Source organism: Mauremys reevesii, linkage group 21 (genome assembly GCF_016161935.1).
Source record: "Mauremys reevesii isolate NIE-2019 linkage group 21, ASM1616193v1, whole genome shotgun sequence".
Classification (NCBI taxonomy): Eukaryota; Metazoa; Chordata; order Testudines; family Geoemydidae; genus Mauremys; species Mauremys reevesii.
The window spans coordinates 8429360-8455193 of NC_052643.1; the positions used below are offsets into that span (position 1 = coordinate 8429360).

The window sequence follows — 25834 nt, forward strand, 5'->3', positions numbered from 1 at the left end:
TCATATTTGCAGGGCTTGGAATTCCCTTGCACTCTGTCGGGTACCAATGTAATTAAAAGGATACACTCTTCTACAGCATACAGGTCTCTGAGACCCCCAGATCTCCCAGCATGTGCTCTTCTGCAATGACATGGGGGGGGGGAATTGTAGATTCTGCCTCCTTCTGTATTTCTCTCGATTATTTTTCTACAGAGGCACAGAAGAGCAAGCGTAAGGTTTAGTGATCACCTCTGGCAACACTGAGCGCAGAAAACTGACATACAGGTGGCATCAGAAGATGAGGCTGCAGATCAACAACTACAGGGTGCGGCCACACAGCTTGAGGAGTGAAAAAATGTACTCGTCTCACTCTCTTTTTCGGCTGGGAATAAAACTCCCTCCTCCCCTTGGGCTAACGAAAGCCGATCAGAACCTCTTAAACCAATCCTGGCTGTGGCAGGAGCTCAGAGGTGGCCCTGGGAGGGGTTGGGGGAAGGTATAAAGGCTGGTAGCCAGAGACACAGAGTGACATTGCAACGGGAGAGACGCGAGGGGGGGGAAGAGGAGCCAGAGACGCCCCATCGCTGCGGGAGACAACACAACACAAAGATGAACCCGAAGCTTATTTTCTGCTGTGGATTTCTGCTGCTGCTTCTCCTCAGCCAGGACCAAGCGAGGGCCAAACCCCTCTCCAGTTTACAGGTAAGAGAGCAGCTGCTCATTTCAATACCACGGGGCTGATGATTCCTTGGAACTTGGAGTTACTGGCTCCAAAGCTTCAGATTAGATATGGCGCTTCTTAGCCCTCCCTGGCTGCTGGAAGATGCTCAAGAGCATCGGGGTCATGAAGCTGGCAGACGTGGGTTACTTAACTGAGCAAAACCAAAGCTGTTCCTTGCCTGACTTCTATTTTGATTGACTTTAGATAATTGGAGGTCAAGTGTTGTTTGTTCCCCAGGGGTAGGAGGGAGAGTGCAAAAATTTCAGGTCAGTCTGGGATAGGGTGAAGTCATTAAACTTCAGAGAAGCGGAAGCTGCATTTTCTTACCCAGAATATGGACGTCCTCCCACCTGTAGCCCTGCTCTGGGCACCGGCAAGCTCATCCCTCAAGTTCCTAACCTGGCTCTAGCCGAAGTATCTGGCTTTGGGTGCATGCTATTAACAAGGAGGGGAATCTTCTCTCAGCAGAACTGCAGAGGATTCAGTCACCTGCTTGATAAAACGCAGGAAAGGGAGGGAGAGAAGGGATCCTACGCTGTTAATAAAAAGCATTTTAAGCATCCCCGGTAGAAAGAGCATCTTCTAATTAGCTCACCGTCAGTCCAACATCCCTATATACCATGTAACCCTCCAGCCTCCTCAAAGCAAATCCTTCCAGCGTCAGCCTAGCCTCTCTCCAGCTGTTCCACTATCTCCATCATTTGCTTACTATCTCTTCAGTCCCTGCCCCAAGCCTCTTTGTTTATCATCCCCGACACCTGGCTCCCAGCTTTAGGAGAGACTCCTTTTACATCCCTCACTTTTCTTGTCCATGTCTAACTAAGACCATAGCAGTAGCCTATAGCCCGGAGGCATCTGAGAGCTGGTGTCCAACGTAAAGCAAAGTTGTTAGTGGAGGACAATGAAGACCGGAGATCATCATCATTACTTTGCTGACATTTTAGCACATTTTTCCTTCCAAGTTAAGCTTAAAATGGGTTCGTTGAAGATTAGCATCAATGTAGGTTTACATGACAATAATGGAAGGAGGGTCTGAACCTCAATACCTCCCCCACTCTCCTCCCTGTCTTTCAGAGCCTGTCCAGATTGTTAGATGAAGATCTGGAGCACCCCCTGGCCTCAGAGGAGATGGACCAAGAGCGAGAAGACATGATCCCAACTGGTGCCTTTGACCAACAGGACTCTGAGCTCCAATGGGCCCGAAACTCCAAGGACCAGCCCGAGGGGATCCCGATCAGCGACAGTACTTTCCAGAGGCTCTTCAGCGATCTTCTGGGTTCATCCAGGAGATACCGAGGCAGGAGCAAAAAGGGCCTGTCCAGGGGGTGTTTTGGTGTCAAGCTGGACAGAATTGGCTCCCTGAGCGGACTGGGATGCTAACTGTTCGCTATGGTAAGAGAGAAGCGGCACGAGAGTGTGTGTGTGTGTGGGGGGGGGGAGTATGAGTACGTAGAGGAGGAAGAGTTTAGAGCTCAAATTGAAGGAAAAGGTACATAGGGCACTTGCCATCCCTGCTCCCCTCAGACCCAAGGGACCAACTTCACCTTGGTGCAACTCCACAGACATCCCTGGCACCACCTGCACATTTGGCTTATTAATCTGACACCTCCAGGGCTTTACCCGCCCCTCCCTCGCCTTCTCCAGATCTGCTGTATGCAGTTTGTCCTACCTCAGAGAAACCAGCCAAGAGAGGCTCCCCAGTGACGCTGGCGTAAATCCAGAGAAGCCCCATGGAGCAGGGTAAGCGAGCAGAACCGGGCCCTAGAATAGTGAAGTCAATAGTTCCCGTTAGTGAAACCTGGCTGACCTCCTTTCTGTCACTTATTCCTCTTGTTTCCTTGGCAGGACTAAGACTTTCAGGACCTAGAAGACCCGTTGCCTTTCAATGAGATGTTCAGCTCAAACTGCTCCAGCTCCACTAACTCCCCTGTAGACGCCGTACTGAATGAGTTCCTCCCGGGCCATCTATACGTGACCACTAAGAAACTGGCCATTGCTCCATTGTTTGTATCACAGTATTAACTTATCAAAGCGGTTATCGGTTCCATTTATTTGTCTCGGTTACGTGCCATGTGTATGAAACAGTCCTCACTGTGTCATGGATGCTGAAAATACGCTGGTTTTCATCATTTGGTGAATGTGTTTCACACCTCCACTCTGATTTTCTTCCTAGTTCATCATTCCTGAGGTCAAAGCTTTGCCCTGATTTACATTTGGTCAAATAAATATGAACTATTCAAATTCATCTGATGGCTGGTTAATGGTTAACACCCATGTCCCGAGAGATTGTTTGCAGAAAGATAAAAAGGGATTTTATAAAAACAAAACAAAAAAAACAAAACATAAAAAGAAAAACAAAAAACATTTACCTAAGAAAAGGAGCTTTTTTTGGAGGAGGGGAAGCCCAAGAGAACACAGCATGGCTGATGCAACAGTCCTCACTGGGGATTGAACCCTGGGCTTGTAGCACCAAGGCATTTGCCTCTATCACTTGAGATAAAGGGGTAACTCTGTTAGCTGGCAGCAGTAGTAGGTTGTTATTCTGTATGTGGGCCAGCTACTAGAGGGGGATGACACACTTTACAAGCAAGTGGCACTGACGTGAGGCCCTTTTGCATATCTATTCTAAGGAAGTTTTCACCTTCTTTGCTAAGTGCCACGGAGTCCCAGCTGAAATGCCTGGAGGAGGTTCGCATGTCTAAGGGTCAGTCTTGTCTAGAAAAACATTGTCCTCCTTGAAGGGAAGCTCATCGCGATCCCTAGTCTTATGCATGGATCACTTGGGACACAAACGAGTTTTCTGACAAAAGTTGTATCCAAAATATATCTGGGTAGGCTCTTTGCTGCAAACAGTTCAATCACTGAACCTGGCCCTGTTTTCCTGTGCCTCAGGCTATGTCTCCATTACAGTCTGTGTCGGCAGCACCATTGTCGCTTACGGACAGGAGAGCTTCTCCCAGTGACATGGCTTCTGCTGTTCGCAGAGGTGGTTTTATTATGCCAGTGAGAGCTCTCTCCCGTCGGCACAGAGCGTCTTCACCAGACGCTGCAGCACTGGACGTGTAGACATGTCCTCAGCCTTGTTCATTGGTACTCAACACACGGGGTGTAGTTCAGTCCCTAGACTGCTTGACTGGGCAGCCCCGATGCTGGTGAGACGTTACTGGGATTACTCATGTATGAACAGGGGGCACATAATTGGGCACAGCCTGCCCACTGCCTGCCAGTGTTGTTCTGCAGATTTTCAGTGCCAAACCCACACTGGTTGGACTGGGGCACGTAAGCTGCATTATATTATTTCTCTTCTCTGATGGCAGGAGTTGCCTTCTTAAAATCCAGTGAAAATCCTTGCGATCATTAAATTGAAATTTACTTGCCATGAATATGCCACCGTGATTCATGCAAGAGGCCCTGCCCTGAGCAAACACCCTGCCGGTAAACTTGCTCCCCACAGAATTCCCGGGAAGAACACACAATAGGGGTGCAGGGACACACATAGCAAATTCGATTAACGCTAGCTCAGCTATGTCCAGATCGGTCTACATGAGCTGCACACCACATGACTGCAGTGTAGACATACCTGTAGTTTCTGGACCTGCTCTTAGCCACTGTGAGGCTAGGGCGCCCCTTCCTCCAAGCCTCACTGCGGCTTTGACGACTTCCTTGGAGCTACTGTGAAATCCGAGTTCCGGTGGATTTACACCAGTGCACATCAGAGACGTGTGCCACCCAGCAGCATTACCCCAGTTGGAAACTGGTGTAAAGCAAGTTCAGATTCCAACCCAGTACATTTTCGAGAACACTTCTGCATGGAATTTACAAACACACTCCCACAGGGGATGCTGCAAATTCATGAGCACAGTTCTACAGAAACTGTCAGAATCCCATCAGGAGGGGACCCCAAAGCCCAGAATTACTTGCGAATGGAGGTGTCCTTTCCTTTCTTGTTTGTGGTCCCACTTTAGCCTTTATAAATCCTTTTAACATTTAGAAGTCACCATCAGTTTATTCTCTCATGGCTACTTCTTAATCTCCCTTTCATTTCCCTTTTATCCCTGTTATTTCAAGTTCATGATTCTTTGCATTTCTAGGGAGAAAACAAAACAACCCCTCTCCTCCCAAACACTATTTTCTCCTAAAAGCAAAACACACACTTGATTAGTGGATCTCATGCAGCCAGTGAAGTGACACTCTCTCAGCCCAGTAGGAAATTCAACAGCAATTCCTGAAGGTCTCTAGCTGTCAAGGTTCATTAGGTCTTATGCGCTCACCATTTATTCTATTTAAGAGATCAGCTTTGTTTTTCCTCTCTGAAAATTAATCAGCGGCATCAGTGAGAATGAACAAAACTGTCTCTTGCTGGGGAAAGATGTTCTAATCATTTACTTAGGCACATCAGAGCTCTAAGCATCCTAGTTATGAAAGAATCGATGCACCATATCCATTATATACAGTGCTACTTTTCGGCGCAAAATGGAACATTCCACCAACGTTCTTGAAATGACTCATGACATCAAATGAAGGATCAAGCCAGGTAGCGGTTGAAGGGCTCTGGCAGGTTGATTTAGATCCCAGATTTAGGTTTAGGTAAAAGTGGTTTTGTATGGTGGTAGGCTTCCACTCCCATCCATCATGACATCATGAGAAAAGGAAGCTCACCATCTGATTACCGTGGCCAAAAATCAGTGCAATCTCAGCACGGCGAATGTCAGCTCGGTTTCACAGTGACTGAATACAGTAATAACTGCAGTACATAAAGAGAAGGCTGAGGTGGGACGTAGTCTTCAAATATGTACAAGGTTGTTATAAAGGAGATGGTGATCAGTTGTTCTCCCTGTCCACTGAAGGTAGGACAAGAAGTAATCAGCTTAGTTTGCAGCAAGGATGCTTTAGGTTGGATAGCAGGAAAGCTTTCTAACTCTTTCTAATATTTAAGCACTGCAACCAATTGCCAAGGGAGGTGGTGGAATAAATCCCTGTCCTTGGAAGTTTTTAAGAACAGCACTTGTCAGGGATAGTCTAGGCATGTTTCATCCTGCCTCAGCAGAGGGGGACAGACTAGATGACCGCTTTAGATCCCTGCTTTTCTATGAGCTAATCTAGACAGAACACAGACATATTCCTCAGTCATGAAGGTCCTGTTGCAGACCCGTGGATTACATCCTCAGAGAGACGCACTGACGTCAATGGGTCACCCAGATGGGTTCAGCTGCAGGATTGGGGCCATGCTTGGTAACAGCTAGAGCTGGGTGAGGCTTTTTTCCACTCGTTTTTTTTACTGGAAAAAAATGCGTTTTTCAGGGTCCAAAACTATTCACTGAATTTGGACCCAAATAATTTTGGTTGTGGAAAATAAAAAAAAGAGTCTCAATGTTTTGTTGCGATTTAGATTCAGAACAACATCATGCTTTCAAATCGGGCCAGTTAAAAAACACCAGAAAGACAAACAAACTAAATCCACCCAAGGAAACGGTGATAGGCACCCCCAAACAGCCAAGCTGAAACAAAAAACCTTGGAAGAACAACTGGCTTTGGTTAAGTCAAAATGACTTGAAATACTTGGGGGCGGCGGGTGAAGATTGTTTGGGTCAGCTCATAATTTAAAAAAAAATCTGTTGAAGGGTTAAGTTTTTTCCCCATTTGACAAAAAAAAAGTTTGGTTCAAATCAAACCAGATTTTTCAGTTCAGCTCCCAAACCGAGAAGTCTAGTATTCTCCCATCTCTAGAAGCAACAGCTCCACTCTGCCCTTCTATCACCCCCTTCATGCAAACATCTCAGAGCCCTGCACAAATAGTAGTAGATGGACAAAAATTAAAATGCCAAAATACAAAAATCCTGCCAGTGATATAACAGGGAGAGTCAATGGGGAATTAAACATGTGACCTATCTGACCAATCACAGCTCAGCAATACCACTCCTGATTTGACTATTGAACAGTGGCTATCAAGCCGCAGAGTAAAAAAAAATATGAGTCACATAAATTAAAAGAAAAAAATACAATTAAGAAAATTGCTACCTGCTAGCAGATATTCAAAAGCTGAAACGGGATAATCTAGGTTACTGATGGCAAATGTTCAGATGAACTCTAATGTTCTCTGCCTGGTTTTAGTGAAAACAACTGTGGTTTTGAACATGAAAAGGCCACATTGTGCTCTCGCTTGTTTCACTCCGTGGAATTGTTCTGGAGTAACTGAAGGCTAATGCTTGCCTTCTCTTTGTTTTCTCTTAAATCAGTTAGTTCACTTCAAGGTCCATCATGTTCTCATCGGAGCTGGTTGCTTCAAATGCTGCTTTCCAGAGGCAAAAGAGAAAATATGAGTGGATTTGGATCTCAGTTATACCAGTGCAAAGCCACCCTGGAAGCCAGTGCAGTGATTCTGGTTTTACACTGGTTTAACTGAACTCAGAATCTGGCCCAAAGTTCCTAAAGAATTTGGGTCAGAGGCCACTTTTCCTCTCAGTGGCTGAGAACTTCTTGACCTTGAAGGCTGAATGATTCCATGCGTGTGCCCAGAGGAGAGGGAAGATCTGGAGTTATAAAGAGTGTCAGTGCTGCACAGGCAGGGAGATGGAAGCCAAATAACACCACTTCTCATATTTAATGCCGATGTGATGCTCTAATGAGGACAATGCAGTGCATATCAGGAACCAGCTGGGACTTTCCAGTTATGTATTATCTTGGTTTTGATATAGGCTATCATCGTTCAGTCAATCCATGCCCATCCCATGTGGCTGGTACTCTTACAACAGCTGCATTCTCAAAGCTATTATAAAGGAACAGATCAGGCTGCTTATTGCTCTGCCAATAATTGAGAAAACCAAACAAACATCCCAGCTTCAATAACCTCCTCAGCTAGCTGGTTCCGCCAATGCCAGGGAGAAGAAACAGGCCTGGGAAATGAATCAATTTGAGGTCTCTCAGCAGTGCTAGGTCAGTTAGTCACAGATGGTGGAGTCTTATTAGCTTGTGATGATGTTATTGTTATAATTTGTATTGCAGTAGTGCCTATGAGCCCTAATCGTAGGCCAGGACCCCATTGTGCTGGGCTCTGTACCAACACAGAACAAAGGTGGTCCCAGCCCCAGAGAGCGAAGTAGGGCTCTGAGAACCTGTTTGAATACACTTGTAATTTCCCCTTCATCACAACCTTAGACCCCAATCTGTGACCCAATGGAATCTAGCCCCATTCAAGCCTTGGCCAGGGGTAATAGAAATCTACTGGCAGGCATCTCCCTTCCTCTCTAGCACTAGATTCTGGAGGCTTTCTTCCTGAACAGCCTGTGCTAGTCTCCGGTTACACTGGTGTACACCCAGGTTCAGTGAAGCTACTCCAGATTTACACCAACATCATGGAGATCAGCATCTATATCGCTGTGGTTTAGGACACAAGTGTGTACCTGAAATGGACAAGAACTTGGATTCTGCAGAGGATGCTGTGTGACCAGCGAAACCGATCACCTGGGCACTGTGTCTCATCGTTTCAAAAGGCTATTTTTTCAAAATGTCACAGGGAACAATTTACATCACATCAAAGGTTCTCTAATTAAATCCCAGGGACTCACGCTGGATGTGTTTGCCCTTTTGGTAACTTGCTTATTACTATTAGTATTGAAATGTTCGTAGCTAACCTTTTAAGTTAGCCTGCTAGTCAGCTAAATGGGGAAAAGGCTCATTGCTCTAGCAGCACTGTTGTTTCAATTTGGCTGGAGTGGAAGAACAAAGCAGCAGAGCATGAATTTACATATGGAGGGTGTGAAAGTAGCTGAGAGGACCAGAAGTGCCTCCCCACTTTCTTTTTAAAGATGAAAAGCACATTCTGTAGAATGCTAGGAATGGAGTACAATGACCTCTGGCCTTGAAAGCGTCAATGGCATCATCTTACTCAAAGTCTTCTCCCTGAGGCCCAGATTGTAAGAGGTGCTCAGTACCTCCCAGCATGTAGCCACGTGTCCAAGTCAGAACTGCTCATTTTATTGTCATAGGGCTAAATCCTTATTCATGCAAAATTCCCATTGAAGATCTGCTCCAAAGGCCATTGAATTCAGTGGAAAGTCTCCCATTGACTTCAGAGGGCTTTGGATCAGGCCCTGGGAGATGTATTATTACCATGGCATCTAAAGGCCCCAGCAGAGATCAGGACGCAATCCACTGGACACTACAAACAGTACGAGCTTGCAGGCTAAACAGACAAGACAGGAAGGAGTGGGGGAAGTGACTTTCCCAAGGTCACCTGGCAGGCCAACGGTGGTGCCAGAAACAAGGATTCCCAATTGCCAGTCCAGTGCCCTCCCTGCTGGAGAACACAGCCTCTGTTTCTTGTCTTGACATAAGGACTACATGAAAACTGAGTGAAGCCATCAGGATTTAGAGTCAGATTTTGAGACCACAAGAGACCACTGGGTCATCCAGGCTGGTCTTCTGTATATCACAGACCACCACCCTCATATTAAACCCAACCACGGAACTTAGACCAAAGTATTACAGCCTTCTCGGCACCACCTCAGAGCCCAGCCAACATCCTATCTCCAGCCTTGGCCATCCCTGATGCTTCAGAGGATGGAGATTTGCCTCAGCACCAAAGAAATTACCCCCCTTTACACTTGGTTTTGGTCATTTGTAAATGGACTTGTTTGGCTGAGGCTAATAAGAAACAGTAGCAACACCCCAAGGCAAAACTGAGAGGACCTTGCAGAAAGTCGGGCCACCCATTACAGGAACCAGTTCCATGATACACGTGCTGTTGTCTAGGGAGTCTAAAACTAATGATTAATAAGGTGACCTCTTCCTCTGAGCGCAACAGCTGGACTTTCCATGATGGATGGTTGTTGCTTAGGAATTTTTCGCATTACAATACAAGTGTGTGGGGGTGAGGAGGACACAGTGCCCCATCATTTACAGGCAGTAGGACGAGACATGGCGAGTGAGTGGTGACCGGCCTGAACTCGCCACCTTAGAGATGATGGCTAGTTTGTTGAAAGTCACTGGGGAGTAACTAGCTGTTTTACAACAAAGGGATAAACTGGCAGTGCTGATACTTGATAGTAAACATAGGCCAATGAAATTCTGGTACATCTTAAATGGCGATTAGCTGGCTTGCACACAATGCCATAGAGAGGTTTACTCCATCCTCTGGAGAAAGCAGCATTTTAATATGGAGGAAGAAAAATAAAGGGGGTCCTACCAAAACCCAGGACTCAATCAGTTCCCACAGCACCTAAAAGTCTGGAGTTAGATGCACTAAAAAAATGCACAGAAAAGAGAAGTGCAACTGAGTCCCTGTCTACACTGGGAATTTGCCCTGATCTCAGTCACAGATCAACAAATGGTGTAGCTGCCCCAGTGCAAAATCCAGGTATAGACAAGGCGCTGTGATTTGGACCAGCGCAACTTACCCCACTTTCAAGCAGGAGTAAACTCCAGGGGTGTAAAATCACTGCTTTCCTTGTCTACATGAAGGGAGCTGCCCCAGTTGCTGGTCATCTGTGGCTGAGGTCAGGGCAAATTCCCAGTGCAGAGAAGGCTGAAATCCCTTGAAAATAGGGTGATGGAAAGACTGTTACTCAGACACCCAGGGGTGGCATGTCATAGGGAGCACCCCTGCCCACAGAAAGGTGGCGATGCTCTTGCAAGCGGCCAAGCAGGGCAGCACAGTATGTCCAGTGGGAGAAAGCAATGCAAGCTGGTAACTAATGCCACCGCTGGCTGGCACCTTTAGTGGCAGAATAAATAATCCCAATAGCCCCCAGACCAGAGTGTACCATGGCAGAGCTGGTCAGTGGCACAGGGTTTGCCAGTGTCGGGGGGGGGGGGAGACCTTGGCAGGGAGATTTCCCTAACACTTGTCTGTTTTCCCATTTCCTTTTACGGCACAAACTGAAAGACACAAACGCTGCCCGTGTGAACTGCTGCAAGCGGAGCAGAGACACCGGTTCCAAACCGTCTCTGCACCCCCTTGCTCCCCTCCCCCAGCTACAGGAGGCTGCAGACTGGCCCAAGAGGGGGGCTGATCTCCCTTCCCGGCGGGTGAGCAATGGATCATTTCCCCCACACCAGGGGAGGGGGTCGGGAGGACGTGCCCAATGCACTGAAGCGATCCCAGGCGATCCATCGAGCGCTATCCAAATGGCGACTGCTCGGAAGGTGGAAGACCACGCGGTCATTTCATCCCTGGTGCTGCCCAGAGAGAGACCGCGAAAGAGGCACTTGCAATGCTCTGCTCCCCCGGAGGCACAGACACGCACTGGGTGCCCTGGTCAGTTACGCGGGTGCTGATCGCGGTCTTCTCCTCCCTTGTGCTAGGACCTCCTGGAGCTGCTGAAGGAGAAAACTCAGGGGGAGGTAGGGGAGCCGCTGGAGCCGGAGAGTCTGGACTACGGGGCGGAAGAAGAAGACCCTAGCTGGGACCTTGCTGAGCCGGAGAACAGCCCCGGGGTCCCGCAGAGAGTCAGTGGAGGAGCCTCCTTGCTTCTCCCAGGAGGATGAGCCACTTCTCTGGGTGTTTTGGGACCAGGATCGAGAGGATCGGCTCTCGGACAGGACTTGGATGCAACATCTTCAAAGCCCGTAGGTCTTAGCTAGAACCTCGTCCTGCCTCCAGCCCCTGCGCGTCTAGGTTCTCCCCCACCTCGCCAGGCTTAGGGGGCACAGCTGGCAATGGCCCCATACGGCCCTATACAGCTCTGCCAGATGCTTCCCCACCCCCTGCCTTGGGGGGCAGACAGCGGGTCCCTACAGCTCCGTTACGTTAGCCGTAGGCCAAGCAGGCAGCTGTCCAGCCGCGGGGTGACAGGGCTGCTCTGGCCTAGAGGAGAAGCTGAGGGTCTGGACGTGGTGCTCATTGTGTCTCTCTCCCCTTGGTTTTAGGTTCCCGGAAGAGGAGATCGAGAAGCTGAATCCAGAGCTTCCCACCAGCCTCCCACGAATTTTCAAGCCTATTTTGTGTGGACTGGTACCTTGATTGGAAGCCCTTGGACACCACTACCTCCACCCCCAGCCCCAGCGGAATACGCCTGTCACGCCTAAACAGCGCGGTTCGCGTTGTACAGATTGTTAATTAACAGCGATGGTGCTGGAAGGAGAACAGCTGAAATCCCTCCCCCCCCCCAGCCTACCGGGGTGGGGGGCGTGGCGTGTATCAATAAATGTTTTGTATAAATCGCCCATTTCAGTCTGGAGGCCTGCGAGGAGCGAGTCCGTTCGGACGGGGCGTTGGGGACCTGGGACCAGTTTCCTGACCCGCGCGAAGTGCCCCCGCAGAGCTCCTGTGTCACTTGCACCCCGGGGCTGGGTTAGGTGGAGGAGGCCATCCCACGGGAGGGTCCAATTCTGCGCTCCTTTCCCACTGGGGTCAATGGGGAGTGGCTCCCCCAGAGGTGATGAAGTCACTCCGGATTGACCCCCGTGCGGGAGGAAAACTCTCCCTTGCTCATTGGTAAAGCCCCCCCCCCCGATTAGCCCATGGCGGAGCAGGTTGGCCTCCTGGGGGCACCGGGCGGTGGCCGGCTCTGGGTTGAAATGGTCGCTGCTGAGTGCACACACCAGGCCCCGGTCCCAGGGCCACCCCCCCGCCCCCTGTCACAGCCCAGCCCTCTCGGAGCGAGCGGGCGCAGGAGCTGCCGGCACCAGGCGCTGGAGACCCCTTGGCTCAGGACTCGCCCGGTTCAGCACCTTGGACAGCCGCCGGCGTGCGCGCTCCGCGGCAGCCGCTAGGGGGCGCCCTCGGCCGGCTCTAGCGGCACCATCCGTCGCCCAGTCTGCGGGATCCGGCCAGGTGCCTCCCCTGTGCAGGGAGAGGGGCGCGTTCCCCCCGGGGGGGCCTTCTCGCTCCCCCAGCTGCCTGGCTTGGAGGGAGGGAGGGACAGACAGCCCCTCCCCCGAGCCAGCCCCCCAGCTCTGGGACTGGGGGGGCTCAGAGCTTGGGACGGGGCGGCTGACGCATCGCAGGGTGGGGGGCACGCACCAGGCGCCCCCGGGGAGGAAGCGGGTCCCTGCTGGGGATGAAGAGAGATCCCCGCCCCCCCCCCAACTGCTCTGTCCCTTGCAGGGTATGTGGGGCACCGGGGCAGGGAGCACAGAGGCCGGGCTGGGCCGGCTGCAGGGCGGGGAATGATGGTGTCAGGGGCCAGATGGGGAGCAGGAATCGGGCCCCAGAGATGCCTGGGGGGGGGAGGAGCCCCGCAGCCCCAGCCCCCAGGGGCGGCGTCCCAGAGCTGGGGAACAAGGAGAGGGGGCTCCTGCCAGCGCCCTGCTGCGTCTGGCCTGCCTGGCTGGGGGGGAGGGGGCACAGCACCCACTGCCCTAAGCTACCTGCCGTCCTGGCAACCCCCCCCCCGGGGGTCACAACCTGCGCCCTCCAGAAGATCCCGCTGCTGGGGCAAAGCTTGGAGTCAGCCCCTGTCCTGGGGTGCAGACAGCATCCCCCGGCCACAGGACAATGGGGAAACCAGGCTCAGGGCCCCACGGTGGCTAGGGCCTGGCTACACCCTAGCTACACAGGACCCCATGGTTGCTAGGGCCTGGCTACACCCTAGCTACACAGGACCCCAGGGGTTTCAGAGGGGGAGCCCTGTTAGTCTGTATCAGCAAAACCAACGAGGAGTCCTTGTGGCATCGTAGAGACTGGCTGGCTACACCCTAACTACACAGGGACAAACCCTGAGTGAGGTCGTCAGGATTTGTCCCACAAGGAATAACATAAAAGTCCAACTGTATTAATAAGGATGAGCCAAGTTCTGCCCCCTCTTACAGCCCTTTAGCTTCAGTGGGGCCACCAGGGGGCGAGGGAAGGCAGAATATGGCCCTATACCGGGGGTGGACAAACTACGGCCTGTGGGCCACATCAGGCCTGCGGGACCGTCCTGCCCAACCCCCGAGCTCCTGGCCCAGGGGGCTACCCTCCCGGCCCCTTCCCCGCAGCCTCAGCTCACTTGCTCCACCGCCGGTGCAATGCTCTGGGTGAGCTCCTGGGGCAGGGCAGCTGCAAAGCCTGGCCTGATCCAGTGCTCTTTGCTGCACAGTGGCGGTGGCAGCAGCGTGGCCTGGCTCCAGCTGGGTGGCACCACCAGCCACCGGTGGTCCAGGCAGCGCAGTAAGGGGGCAGGGGTGTGGATAGGTGTCGGGTTTGGAACAGGAGGTTGAATGGGGGCAGGGGTCCCGGGGGGCCAGTCAGGAAGGGGGGGCAGATGGGGTATTGGAGCAGTCAGGGGACAGGGAGCAGGGGTGGTTGGATGAGGCAGGGGTCCCAGGGCAGGGGCATCAGGAATGAGAGGAGGGGTTGGATAAGGCAGCGGGGATCTGGGGGCACTCAGGGGACAGGGAGCAGCGGTGTGTGGATGGTGCAGGGGTCCCACAGGGGCCGTCAGGGAATGGGGGGGGTTGGATGGGGCTGGAGGCGATAGGAGGTGAGGGGCGGGCCACGACCCCCTCCCCTAACCAGCCCTCCATACAATTTACAAAACCCGATGTGGTCCTCAGACCAAAAAGTTTGCCCGTCCCTGCCCTATACATCCGATCGCTACGGCTGCAGTCAGGAATTCTCATGCACACCCATTCACACACAGCCAGCCCACCCTCTATTACAGACACAAAACTAACTACCTTAAAAGAACACGACTAAAGCTGCCAAGTCCAGCCCTAGTCAGAAGTGTTTCTCTTGCTGCCCAAGTTGGATGTTGGGTCCTGAAGGAGGGAGGGGATCTCGGGAAGAGGGGGCGGGGGGTTATGGATAGGGTAGTTGAATGCTGCCCTGGAGAACTGGCTTCTGTCCCTGCCTCTGATTTCCTATGCCATATTGGGAAAGGAATTAAAAAAAAAAAACACACACACACATTTTTCCACAGGTAGTCACTAATTGTGTGCTTCTCATTTTCTGAGTGCCCATCTTGGGACCTGGGGCCAGTTGCCAAGCTGCTCCTGAAGTCAGTGGGAGCTGGGCTTGGAATATATGATGTGCCATAGAATGGTGTATTAATAGGGCCCTTCATTTGTAGTTTATTTAATTTTTCCTGGGAATTTCAGTGTTTATCATCACCAGAACAAAAACAGGTGACAATCAGTGCAAAAAAAATACTTAATTTTTCTGGGTAAATATCAGGGTTTATTTTGGTGGACAGAAGGATTGGGGGGAAAATATTCATTAAAAAAGTAATACTTTGAATTCCATTCATCAATGTGGTTTGCTGCAGAACTAAAACAGAACTCAAAACACAAGGCCACCTCTGAGTTTAAGAAAATAATCCCCAAATAAAACTTTGAATAAACAGTTTACTGTTGTCGACTTAGAACTATTTGCCATAGTTACATTTAATATCTAGGCAACACCACGTGCAGCACATAACTCCATCCTTTTCTCCTGTTTTTTATTTAAAACTTTTGAATACTTCCTTATGTTCTGACGTGTATTCTGATAGATTGTTTTCTTCCCATTTTACTGTCAAATCTTCCAACGGTTATCTGCTAGCAGCTTGAAATGTGTACGTGAGATTCATCAGGACGTTCAGATGTGCACACTTCAGAGCTTGCGTGTGTGCCTGTGTGTTTATTCTGTGCATCTTCTAGACTAATACGTAGCCTTACTTCAACAGGCAGCTTTGCACATACACACAGACTAATGTATTATCGCAATACAATATAGTGCCTGGGATCTATGTATTTTCCTAATAAAACAAGTTATTTTTATGCATTTGAATGATACAAAAGTAGGGTGAACATTTGAAAAAGAATGAATAATGCTTTTTGTAAAACCGGAGAATTTTTAGGTAAAAAAAATGGTTTAAACTGAAAACAAAGGTGCTTATGTATTAAATAAGAGAATTGGGTCCTAGGCATCTCAAATTGGGCACCCAAAAATTGGTGGATACTTTGGACCTTAATCTCTGTCTCAGCTCTCCCACCTGTAAACCAGGAATAAAACCCCTTCAACTCACAAGGTGCTGTGAAAATAAACACATTAGCATTTGTGACACACTCAGATATCATAGTGATGAGTGTCACAGAAAAGCCCACAAGGGCACTAATAATTCTTCAGAGCAGGGTTTGAACTGTGTGCAGCAAATAAGGCCCAGGGCCACACATGGAAGAATGAGGAGGAAAAAAAAACCCAAATGAATCGCTGCTCATTAAGTGAGTACCCTCCGTCCTGTGCACAGAGTGAGGGAGAGGTTTCGGGGAGGGGAAAATAGTCTTTAATAACACCCTCGCCTACAATCATAAAGCACAGCACAAGGGGGCTGATTTAAAGGTGCAAAGTGTGCTTTTGAGGGCTTGGCTTTGTAACTTTTATTTTACATGCACAAATATATTTATGCATTGTTAGATATACACACAAAGTGTGTGTATATCTATTATACACGCACACACCCACCACTACATCATACACACTAATATATACATAATTAGCACCGTTATTTATAAATATTTGCATAATCTGTAGGGAGAGTCTTTTCACTAACTGATTGTCTTTCTAAGATGATGAAACAAATTCATTTTAGATTAGACCGGGAAATCCATTTCCCTCAGAAATCCACTGCTCTGCTTCAGCTTTATCTGTTTCAGAAGAACCCAGTCAGTAAGCTTAGAAGAGAACGTTATGTGTCGGAGAGTAGATCTCCCCTGAATATCTGTAAATGGAGTCATTTTTATGGCCTCTTGTGTTTTAAGCACGAAGCTGAAGGGTGAATTCATGATAGAGCAGTATTTTCCTAAGGAATCTAATTTGACTATCATAGTTCAGTGTTCTGGCTTTTAGTTAATATTGAAAACTTCAGATCTCTAAGAAAAAAACCCGAATGTTTTATACCATATATGCTTTTGTGTGTACCCCACACATTTTTTTAGGGCCAGAGTCTGACACCCTGACTCATGCCAAGCAGCACCTGTCACCATAGCACTTACACGGAAGTCAGTGTGACTACTTGTGGAATGAGGAGCTACTCTGCACAAGGGCATCAGAATCTGGCCCTCAGAGAAAACTATTCCTGAATCTACAATTGCTGATCATGCTGTAGCCAAACTCATTTAGAGCCAAACCCTGCAATTCATGCTTAGACAAGATACCCATTGACCTGAAAATGTGGCCCTTGATATATATATATATATATATATATATATATATATCACACACACACACTTTATAGCTATCTAGACTAGTGGCCTGATTTTCAAAATGTGCCAAGTACCCACAATTGCCACTGAAGTAAAGGGGACCTGGGGGTACTCAGCACCTCTGAAACATCAGCCTAAAGGTTCCATTTGGGTTGCAATGGAGGGGTGAGGGCAGAGGAAAGAGGGATCAGGGCCCCTTTCTGGTAGGGGTTGTGCAAACAAAGACAATCCCAATAGTGAGATTCCCCTCTAAAGCTACTGAGAAGAGAAGAGCCCCAGGTCTGGGATTTTCAGCACATGCCATGGTATGCAGCAGCTGCACATATTCCATATATAGAAGGGGAGTCTGTCCAGTGCCTCAAATTTACTGTTAGGAGATCAGTCTTCTTCAGATTCTACCTCCCCAAAGTCTGCACCTGGGATCTTTTCCTTTCCCTGTACAAGGTGATTTCCCTCCCAAAAGCTCCCAATTAAGAGTTCAGAGCAGTTTCAGGGCTGTTCCCCCCCCCCCCCCAATCTCCATGAATCTGACCACAGGGGTCTCTCGTAACAAAATTGCTAAGAATTTCCAACTGGACTCTAATCTCAGCGCCTGGTATCAAGAGGCGGGAGAGTGACATGAAATCACTGACTTGTGACATACATTCCTCAGCGGCAGCAGCTGCCTCCTAATGACAGCTAATAAAGGGAATCTTCTCCTGACAGAGCTGCATGCCTGCCATGGGACTGGAATGTGCCCCCGATAAATCCACAGATAACCTAGGAAGCAGGGATCACACCCAAACCGTATAAAAGACCAGCCCGGGGAAGGAGAACAGGACAAGGAAGAGAGAGAAAGAGAGACCTGAAGGGACATCTCAGAAGAAGCCTGAACTTTCCCATCGTCCAAACCGATCCAGAGGGATGGACACTAAAGGTTCATTTTCCTGCGGGATCCTGTTGCTGCTGCTCATGCAGTTCCAGTCCAGCAGAACCAACCCCATCTACGGCCTCAGCCCAGCCAAAGAACTGGCCAGCATGGAGGTGAGGACTCTTTGCTTTGTGTCGTTAGTCTCTCTAGGGCTCAGCCAAGCACGGTGTGGTGCCAACACCATTCTCTAGTGCAGTAATGTAGCCAGCATAGACTCACAGGGGACAAGGCGACCCAGCCAATTGCACTGTCAGCTCCAAACCATTTGAAGATGGGGCTGTCACATCAGAGAACCCAGAACCCTTGAGGGACTGATCCCTTCAGCTAGCGGGTTCATCTGATGATCCTTGGTGGTAGCAGGGATGAAGAGGGTCCTGAGGCTATGGAACACCTGCCTCTGCAATACGTAAACTGTCTTTCATTAAGGCTCTAATAGAACTTAGGGACATTCCTCTAGAAGGAATTATAAAGGGATCAGTGTAGCTTTACAAGAGGAGACAACGGGTTTTTTGAGATGAGGTCCCTCATACGATTTCTCTCACTAAGGTACAGGTGCACCGAAGCAGAAGACAGTGTGTGCGCTCACATTTGGGAAACACGAGGAAAGACCCAGGGTTTGTGTGGGCAGGAGATGAGCAGGGGATTGGGGCAGATGGGTGGGATCTTTTAGAAAATTCATTGCTTTTAATGAATGAATGGTTTGATCACAGAGCTGGACTCCCTCAGAAAAGCCCCCAGAGCTAGGAAATTATTATGCACCTGTGGGATTTATAGTGTCCATTGCCATAGCAACCAACATTCAGGTTCCGTCATGCATGATGAAGGATCCCAGTGACTTCAATGGGATTATATCTTTGCTTAAAGTTAAGCTTGTGCTTAAATGCTTTGCTGGATTGGGACGGGTGTGAGCAGGACCAAGCCCTTAAAGAACAAGCTCCCTAAAAGTATTAGAACCACCCCCCAGATTAAAACAGGCAAAAATTAAGCCAAACTGCTAAATTTTGCATGGAGCCTCATAGCTAGGGTCTGGCTCTTGCCAAGTGCCCAGAGGAGAGAACCCCACAGGCAGCGCCCTCCAGAAGGTAGCTGCTCCCTGGAGGGGGTTGAAACCTAGGAAGGGACAGCAAGACGCTCTGAGCTGTTTTGAGCTGCCCTGGAAGTGAGACCTGATTCCACGTTATTCAGGGCTTTGAAACTCATCTTGAGTGATCCCCAGACGTGAGCAGGAAGCCAGTGCAAAGACCTGCGTGCAGGCTTTCTAGATGTGTGCACCCCACGCTACCGTAGGGGGTAGCAACACTGTTCCACACCCAGGGCAGCTTCTGGGGGAGATCAAGAGTTTCTCTCTGTAAAGCCCCTCGCAACAGCCTGGCGGGTGACAGATGCAGGCGACCCCTTCCGAGGTCTGCAGAAGAATGGGAAAGCGGGCAGCTTGTTGGCCAGCTACAGAGGAGCACTGCAGGTCACTGCTGCTAGTTAAGAACCTGGAGCAGAGATAGACCCAAAAAGGACATTGAGGCAGCCAACCACCCCTTCCATCTTCGGGGATGTGTACACAGCACCGGGGAGGGTGCTTCTTGGCAGGGGTAGACAGATGTGCTAGCTCTACTCAAGCCAGGACGCTAAAAATAGCAGTGTGGCTGGGGGTGGGGGAGGCTCAGGCTAGCCACCCAAGCACAACCCTGCCCAACCCCCCAGGTATGTGCTCACACACGGGCAGAGTAACAAGACTGTAGGGTCTGGGTTGGACAAAGATGACAGAGGTGAGGTGACCCTACGGCCCAGCCTGCACAGTCTCTCCCGGCCCTCTGGCAATAGGACGACTGCTATTTTCAATGGTTAGGCAAAGGTTGAGCGGATAGGAAGGCAAGGGGGAAAATCCACAGGGACGGGTGTTTCAGTCTGCGCCCTTCTCTCGCAGGCTCTGTTGGAGAGGCTGGAGGACAAGTTCTCACTGATGGAGGCCCTGGAGTCCAACCCTGATCTTCAGGAGCCCGAAGCTCAGCAGGACAATCCACCAGAACTCTTCGACGACAGCAGTGACCAGCAGCCCAAGCCCAGACCAGCCCCCAGCGCCCCTCTGTCCTACAGCGACCCCATCCTCAAGCGACTGAGGGGGCTGCAAGCTCCCAAGATGATGAGAGACTCAAGCTGCTTTGGGAGAAGAATTGACAGGATCGGCTCTCTGAGCGGAATGGGCTGCAATGGTGAGTCCCTCCTAACCCAACTCATTATAAATGGAGGATTATTTCTGTGGGTTACCGTAGCTCCTAGGAAGCCTAGTCATGGACCAACACCCCCTTGTGTTAGGTGCTGTACAAACTCAGAACAAAAAGATTCTCTCTGTATGGACCTTACAGCTTAGAGACAACCCAATGGACATCTCTGTTCTGTCAAACCACCCTGTCATCTGCTCTCCTTCCCACTCATTACACACCTCACCCCTTTTGCCTTAGCCTCTCTTCCCGTCCTTTCCCTCGCTCTTATCCTCGGGCCTTTTACCACCTACCCCTACGTCTAGAACAGCCCCCTTGCACCAGGCTCCCTTCTCCAAATCCAGCCTTGAAACCCACCTCATCCTTCTCCTGAACTGGCCGCCTGTGTCCTGTCCAAAGTTTATCTCCCTTTATTGAGACTCTGCAGTGAGGACCTTCTTGTCTATGGCTCTGATCTTGCCATTGGATCTATTCAGCTGGGAGCTGCATGGGCACAAGGGGCCATATGCAGGATCTAACCCTATTTTTGCACATCATCACCATGCAAATTAGTGCCACTATATGTGTTTATTTAATTAGTGGTATTAATAGCGTAGGGACATGGCAAGGTGCGTGGAAACCACGGTGATAGGCACAGCATAAAAACCTGGATAGTGAGATGCTTCTGCTACCAAAGATGTCTTGCTTTTAAAGAAATGATGCCCATTAGCGTAGGCCTGCAATTTGGCTTTTGCTTTTAAAAAAGGAGAACATTTAAAACAAAAGCGTTTTAGTGACATTTGTTTAGAAGAAACTCAGTATAAATAGTGTTTGATCTGGACGTAACCACTTCCCCACCCCTGCCAATGGGGGTTGCAAACCAGTCGTTGCAGCATTAGGTTAGGGCACGAGAACCTGAGAAAATTAGACTGACTGGTCTGTTTTCATTGACCGATCTGAGCGAAGTACAAAGTGTAAACCCAACCGCAGCGATGGGGAGAAGTAATTTAGGTGATGGCTACATTACAGACTTCTGCCGGCATGGCTGTGTCGCTCGGGGCAGGATGAGGGGTGATTTGTGACCAACCGAGCTGTGCCAGAAAAAGCCACGGGTACAGATGCAGTTATCTCAGCGAAGCTGTGCTTTTATGGCTCAGGACGGAGAGCGGGAAGAGGTTGGAATAAATTATGCCTGCAAAAGCCCAGCACTTTACTGGTACAGGAAAATACCAGGATACTATACAGACGAGGCACTCCTGGTGCGGACATGGCCTAAGATTTTTTACCGTTTTCAGAGCCAGAGCCTCAGCTGGTGTAAACTGGCTTCATGGACTCAGAGCCACGCTGATTAACACCAGCTGAGGATCTGGCCCTAATTTTAATAATCTACAGTGGTTATTAGTAACAAAATAATGTTTTTTGCAAGTTTGTTTTATTATAATTAGGCTTGGCAGAATTTGATATTCTAAAAAATATACAGATGTTTATTTTTAAGCATTTTTATCCTTTAAATTTTCAGTGGCAGGAAATTAACAAGGGGAGGGGACAGTTATTTATGACAGCAGACACTGAAATTCAAACGTTAAAAGTTTTGTAAGAGTCAGGAACACAAGCGATCAACATCACATGTCAAAACAGATCAAGTAAATATCCTTAAATCAAACTCTAGTAAGTTCTCAAGCAGCATCTTACTTTGCTTAGCTGTACATTTCAATGATTAATCCATGGCAATATTTTTTGTTTGTTTGTGGGTAAGGTGAAATTGACATCTACTGATATTTACCGATAAAAATCTAATCCTTCCAAGGCTAGTTATAATTTTTAACCTGACACTGTCCTTTAAAAGCAGCCCTGGTAATGATTTCTGGCATCATCACATAGAGAAGCATCTTTCTTTAACCCCCAGACAATTTATATTAACCCAGGATTTAACAATACTGCTCAGCTCTTCTATAGTGATTTTCATCCATAGATCTTAATGTGCTTTACAATAAAGCATAAAGTCTCATTCTAGTCCCATGGGAAAACTGAGGTACAGCAAGGCAAAGTGGTTTGCCAAAGGTCACCCAACAAAACCACCTTCTGTGTTTTAATAAAGGACGCAGCTTGGGGATTTGATTGTCAAAGCACAGACCTAGGATGAGGGTGGCAAACACTGAAAGACAGAGCAAAAGGCATTCAAGGTCTCGCCATTTTCCTGCCATAACTCTTGTTTCATGACTTGCTTGCAGGTTTCAGGAAGAATTAAGGTGACTCTCCGGTGCTCTGAAGAATGTGTTACAGTGCTGATTTCTCCCAGGACGCTTTCCATGTGCTTTCTAAACGCTTTCATGGAGAAGTTATTCCTATTTATTTATTTATATTTATTTATTTATTTGATGTTTTATAAGAACATTTCTTACTTTAGCACCAAAAAAAATCATGTTCAAATAAAACTAACACATTAGTCTTTTATGTTGAATTGTTTTTTCCTGTCTGTTGCATTAAAAAAAAAAATCCATGTACTTTCCTGAATTCAGATGCCTACATTTTATTAGGTGCACTGCCATCGGTGAGGAAGGATCTCACAGTTTAGGGACTCAAAAGCAGTATGCCTGGGAGAGATGGGACAGAGACTTCCTATCACTAGGAGTCAGTTTGTAAAATACTTACGGGTGGTGGAGGGTGGCTAATTGCTTGTGTTTAACTGCGCAGACCAAATTAAGACTCTAAGCACCTAGGGAGAGATCCATTATCAGCTGCTTTTAGATTCACAGCCCCAAGTGTGGCCTTTGCAGCATTAACACACTCGGTGGGAGGCAGGACTCCTTGGCATTCTGGGACTTTACAGCAGAGTTTCCAGGGTTTGGGGGCAAGGTTCCTGATCTCTGCAGGTTCGAATCCCATGATTCTGCAGCCCTTTCTGTTTAACATTGGCCAGCTTCAGCGGACACCCCCTCACCCTTAATCACTGCCATGTGCACGCTGAGGGCTTGACCCTGGTTTCATTTACACTCACGTAGTTGCTGACCTCAGTGGATTTAATCGATTTACACCCTTGATCTGAATCAAGTTCATAGGCGAAATAAGTAGCTTGATTTGCTAAAGTGCCTAATCCCCAGTAGTTTACATTGAGGACTATTGGAAGCAATGGGTTCCAGGCACTTTTGGAAATAAGGCTACTTATTTGGGTGTCAAACTTTAGGCATCAATTTCTGAAAATCTTGGCCCCACCGGGTTTTCCTCACAACACTCCCCAAGGACGGGACAGCAAGACACTGGTCTCTGCACCGGTGCCGAAATGAATTTGGCCCGGCAGGTCTAACCATGATCTCAAACACGCTAGCGGAAAACAGGAGTAAGCCCATTGAAGGTGATAGAGTTATGGGGAAAGTCAAGCTGCCTGGGAATTGTACTTGCTCACACGGAGATTAAAGGCGGCCCAAAGGGGGCAACCATACACAAAAGGGTGTGGATGGGTTTGCTTTGTCTCACACCCTCTTGCTAGTTGCTTTTCCTGCCGCACTTCCCCATCCCACTTCTCAGCCTGTGAGTTTCACACAACTTCAGCATGGCAGATCCGTAGGACTTATGCTACCCGGCCAGCTACACCAGGTCCTCGATGTGCCACCGACACCCTTTATAATTACTGCTTACACGGGCACAGAGATCGCCACTCCACGGGCACCCACTTACCCCCGCTGCATTTGGCCTAGTGACCCGTACCGGGGGAAGATCAGTGACAGGCTGCCCAACGATACATTGCCCCTGTTCAACCACCACCCTCGAGCGATGTGATGTGTGTGTTAGAAAGAGCTGCTTCCCCCCACCGACAATCCACGCCGGTAACATCACCCCCCACACAAGGCCACAAACAGCAAAGACCCAGTAACACACTGTAACAGTATCAAAGTAGGGTTCTTTGTCCATACAACGGTCCAGGACTCGTTGGGGCAGTTACTTCGCGGTAGCTCTGAACTGAAGAGCTGTGGGCCAGGGAATGCATTTCCTTTCTATTAAGCATCCCACTCCTGCATGTACTTGGGGGGTGGGATGGCTAGCGCAAGCCACCACCCACACTGCCATTTTTAGCACGCTAACTTGAGCTGAGGAAGTGCCTCTGTCTACCTGCATTGGGAAACACCCTCCTGGCTCCTGAGTAGACACACTCTTAGCTAACGTGACTGGCCCTCTATTTACACAGAGGAAGTAACACCAGCTATCTACTGCCCATGGTAACCGGCTCCCACCTGTTTCTTAGCTCTGATGTAAGTCATGTCAGGAATCGAGCACGACTCTGGTCTATGGTTCTAGCCCCCTGCTCTTCCCGCCAAATATGTGAGGCCTTTTCCAACTGTGCCTACCCTTGTGCCACTACTTCACTGGTCCTGTGGGTGGGGCACTGACAACCCAGCTGCAATAAATACTCAAAGGGGTGAGAGAGGATGGGATGACCTGGGGTTTTTATAATGGGCTGCAGAGTTCTGTTTCCCCATCTAGGCCAGGAGTTCAAACCCCACACAGGGCAGAAGCAACAGCAGCTGTAAGCACGTGCCTCATCCAATGGCTTGCACAAGGTGAGCTGTTGGTCTCAATTCATTTCCTAACTCGGCAATGCATCGCAAAAACTACTAGCACAATTACCAGCTGGCTGCAAAGCACAAGAGCTTCTCCTTACTTCACTAGGACTACAGCAGCACAGCTGTGGCACTAACACTGTAGCATAAACGCATCCTACAGTGACAGAAGGCATTTTTCCATTGCAGTAGGTAACCCACCTCTCTGAGCAGCTGTACCCTGCTCAGCAATCCTAGCCATGACTGCAGCAGGGCATAGCTTGCAGCTGCCTGGCAGGGATGTGAACTTTTCTCACCTCTGAGTGACACAGCTATGGTAAACTTACTTTTAAGTGTAAACCAGGCCTAGGTGATGTTTATTTGGGTTTAAACCCTTGCTAGAATAATAGTATCCAATGACTGCCTGGATCAGAGGGGCTGGGAGATATGGGACAGAGAACTTGGGTCACCGCCAATACACATACAGGCGTAAGGAGAAGGGGTATCCTGTTCTACCCTCTGCTTACCGGCCAGCAAATTTTTTCTTTTGTGCTGGTGTGACTCCAGCTAACCCAGACAGAGAATACACTGGGGAAAGAGAGATATTTACACCAATGCATATTGCAATGCTTTGAGTACCAAAGGCATTACTGCTGTGAAGAATAAATATGAGACCAATTACATGAGCGGCCCTCCCACCCCCAATTCCTACATTAATTGTCAAGAAAGTACCTTGTTGTGTTGGTAAAGCTGATTACGTGACTGATTGTGCCATGGGATGATCAGAGGCAGCTGGAACAATGTTCCTTCATTCCCTCACTATTATCTTGGTAGCAGAAACACCTTGTAATGGAATTACACACAGAGGCTGGAGCTTTTATACCTGGAAAGGAGTATGTGAACTCTGACCCTTGGCCGCTGGCATTCTGGGAAATGTAGTTTAAGAGCTGGGTGGGTATTTTGCTCTGGGCATGCCAGTTAAAGAAGATGCTTATAAGAATTAGATTGTTCATGCAAACAGAATGATGAGTCACCTGGTCCCAGATCCTCAAAGGTATTTGGGTGCCTAATGCCCATAGTTCTGCTCAGTATGTCTCACAGATGAGCGTTTGGTTTTCAATGAAAGCTTTTAATGCTTTTCTGCTGGGGTCAAATTGAACTGGCTCCCAGTGGCAGAACAGAAAGTTTCTGTGTGTGCGGTGAGGAGAGGGTATTGCCAACTTGTGATCCAGAATCCAAGGGTTCATTTTAAAACTTCAGCTTGAGAACTGAGTGTAGCTGAAGCAGTGATGTCTGCCTGAGTGTGCTCACAGCCTGTGCAATAGCTCTGAACTGCCCCCTACTGATCTCAGTGGAGCGTTAACTTTGCATCCTGGCAACGAGGAGGATG

At 48.9% G+C, this 25834-nt stretch overlaps 2 protein-coding genes across 2 annotated transcripts; both read left to right on the forward strand.

Annotated features, from left to right (window-relative positions):
* Positions 1-531: 531 nt before the first annotated feature.
* On the forward strand, positions 532-2880 carry LOC120387767 (C-type natriuretic peptide 1-like). Its single transcript, XM_039508879.1, has 3 exons — positions 532-681; positions 1775-2092; positions 2546-2880. The coding sequence occupies exons 1-2, from the start codon at positions 589-591 to the stop codon at positions 2078-2080; spliced, it is 399 nt and encodes a 132-aa protein (XP_039364813.1). The 5' UTR covers positions 532-588; the 3' UTR covers positions 2081-2092; positions 2546-2880.
* A 14690-nt stretch (positions 2881-17570) lies between these two features.
* Positions 17571-22334, forward strand: LOC120387766 (natriuretic peptides A-like). The gene is made up of 3 exons (XM_039508878.1): positions 17571-17827; positions 19636-19921; positions 22141-22334. The coding sequence occupies exons 1-3, from the start codon at positions 17708-17710 to the stop codon at positions 22155-22157; spliced, it is 423 nt and encodes a 140-aa protein (XP_039364812.1). The 5' UTR covers positions 17571-17707; the 3' UTR covers positions 22158-22334.
* Positions 22335-25834: the final 3500 nt, after the last annotated feature.

Excerpts from the sequence above, each read along its gene's own strand:
- LOC120387767 (XM_039508879.1), top strand. The coding sequence starts at position 589 with ATGAACCCGAAGCTTATTTTCTGCTGTGGATTTCTGCTGCTGCTTCTC. Across the intron at positions 682-1,774 it reads AACCCCTCTCCAGTTTACAG|AGCCTGTCCAGATTGTTAGA; the intron begins GTAAGAGAGCAG and ends CCTGTCTTTCAG.
- LOC120387766 (XM_039508878.1), top strand. The coding sequence starts at position 17,708 with ATGGACACTAAAGGTTCATTTTCCTGCGGGATCCTGTTGCTGCTGCTC. Across the intron at positions 17,828-19,635 it reads AAGAACTGGCCAGCATGGAG|GCTCTGTTGGAGAGGCTGGA; the intron begins GTGAGGACTCTT and ends CTTCTCTCGCAG.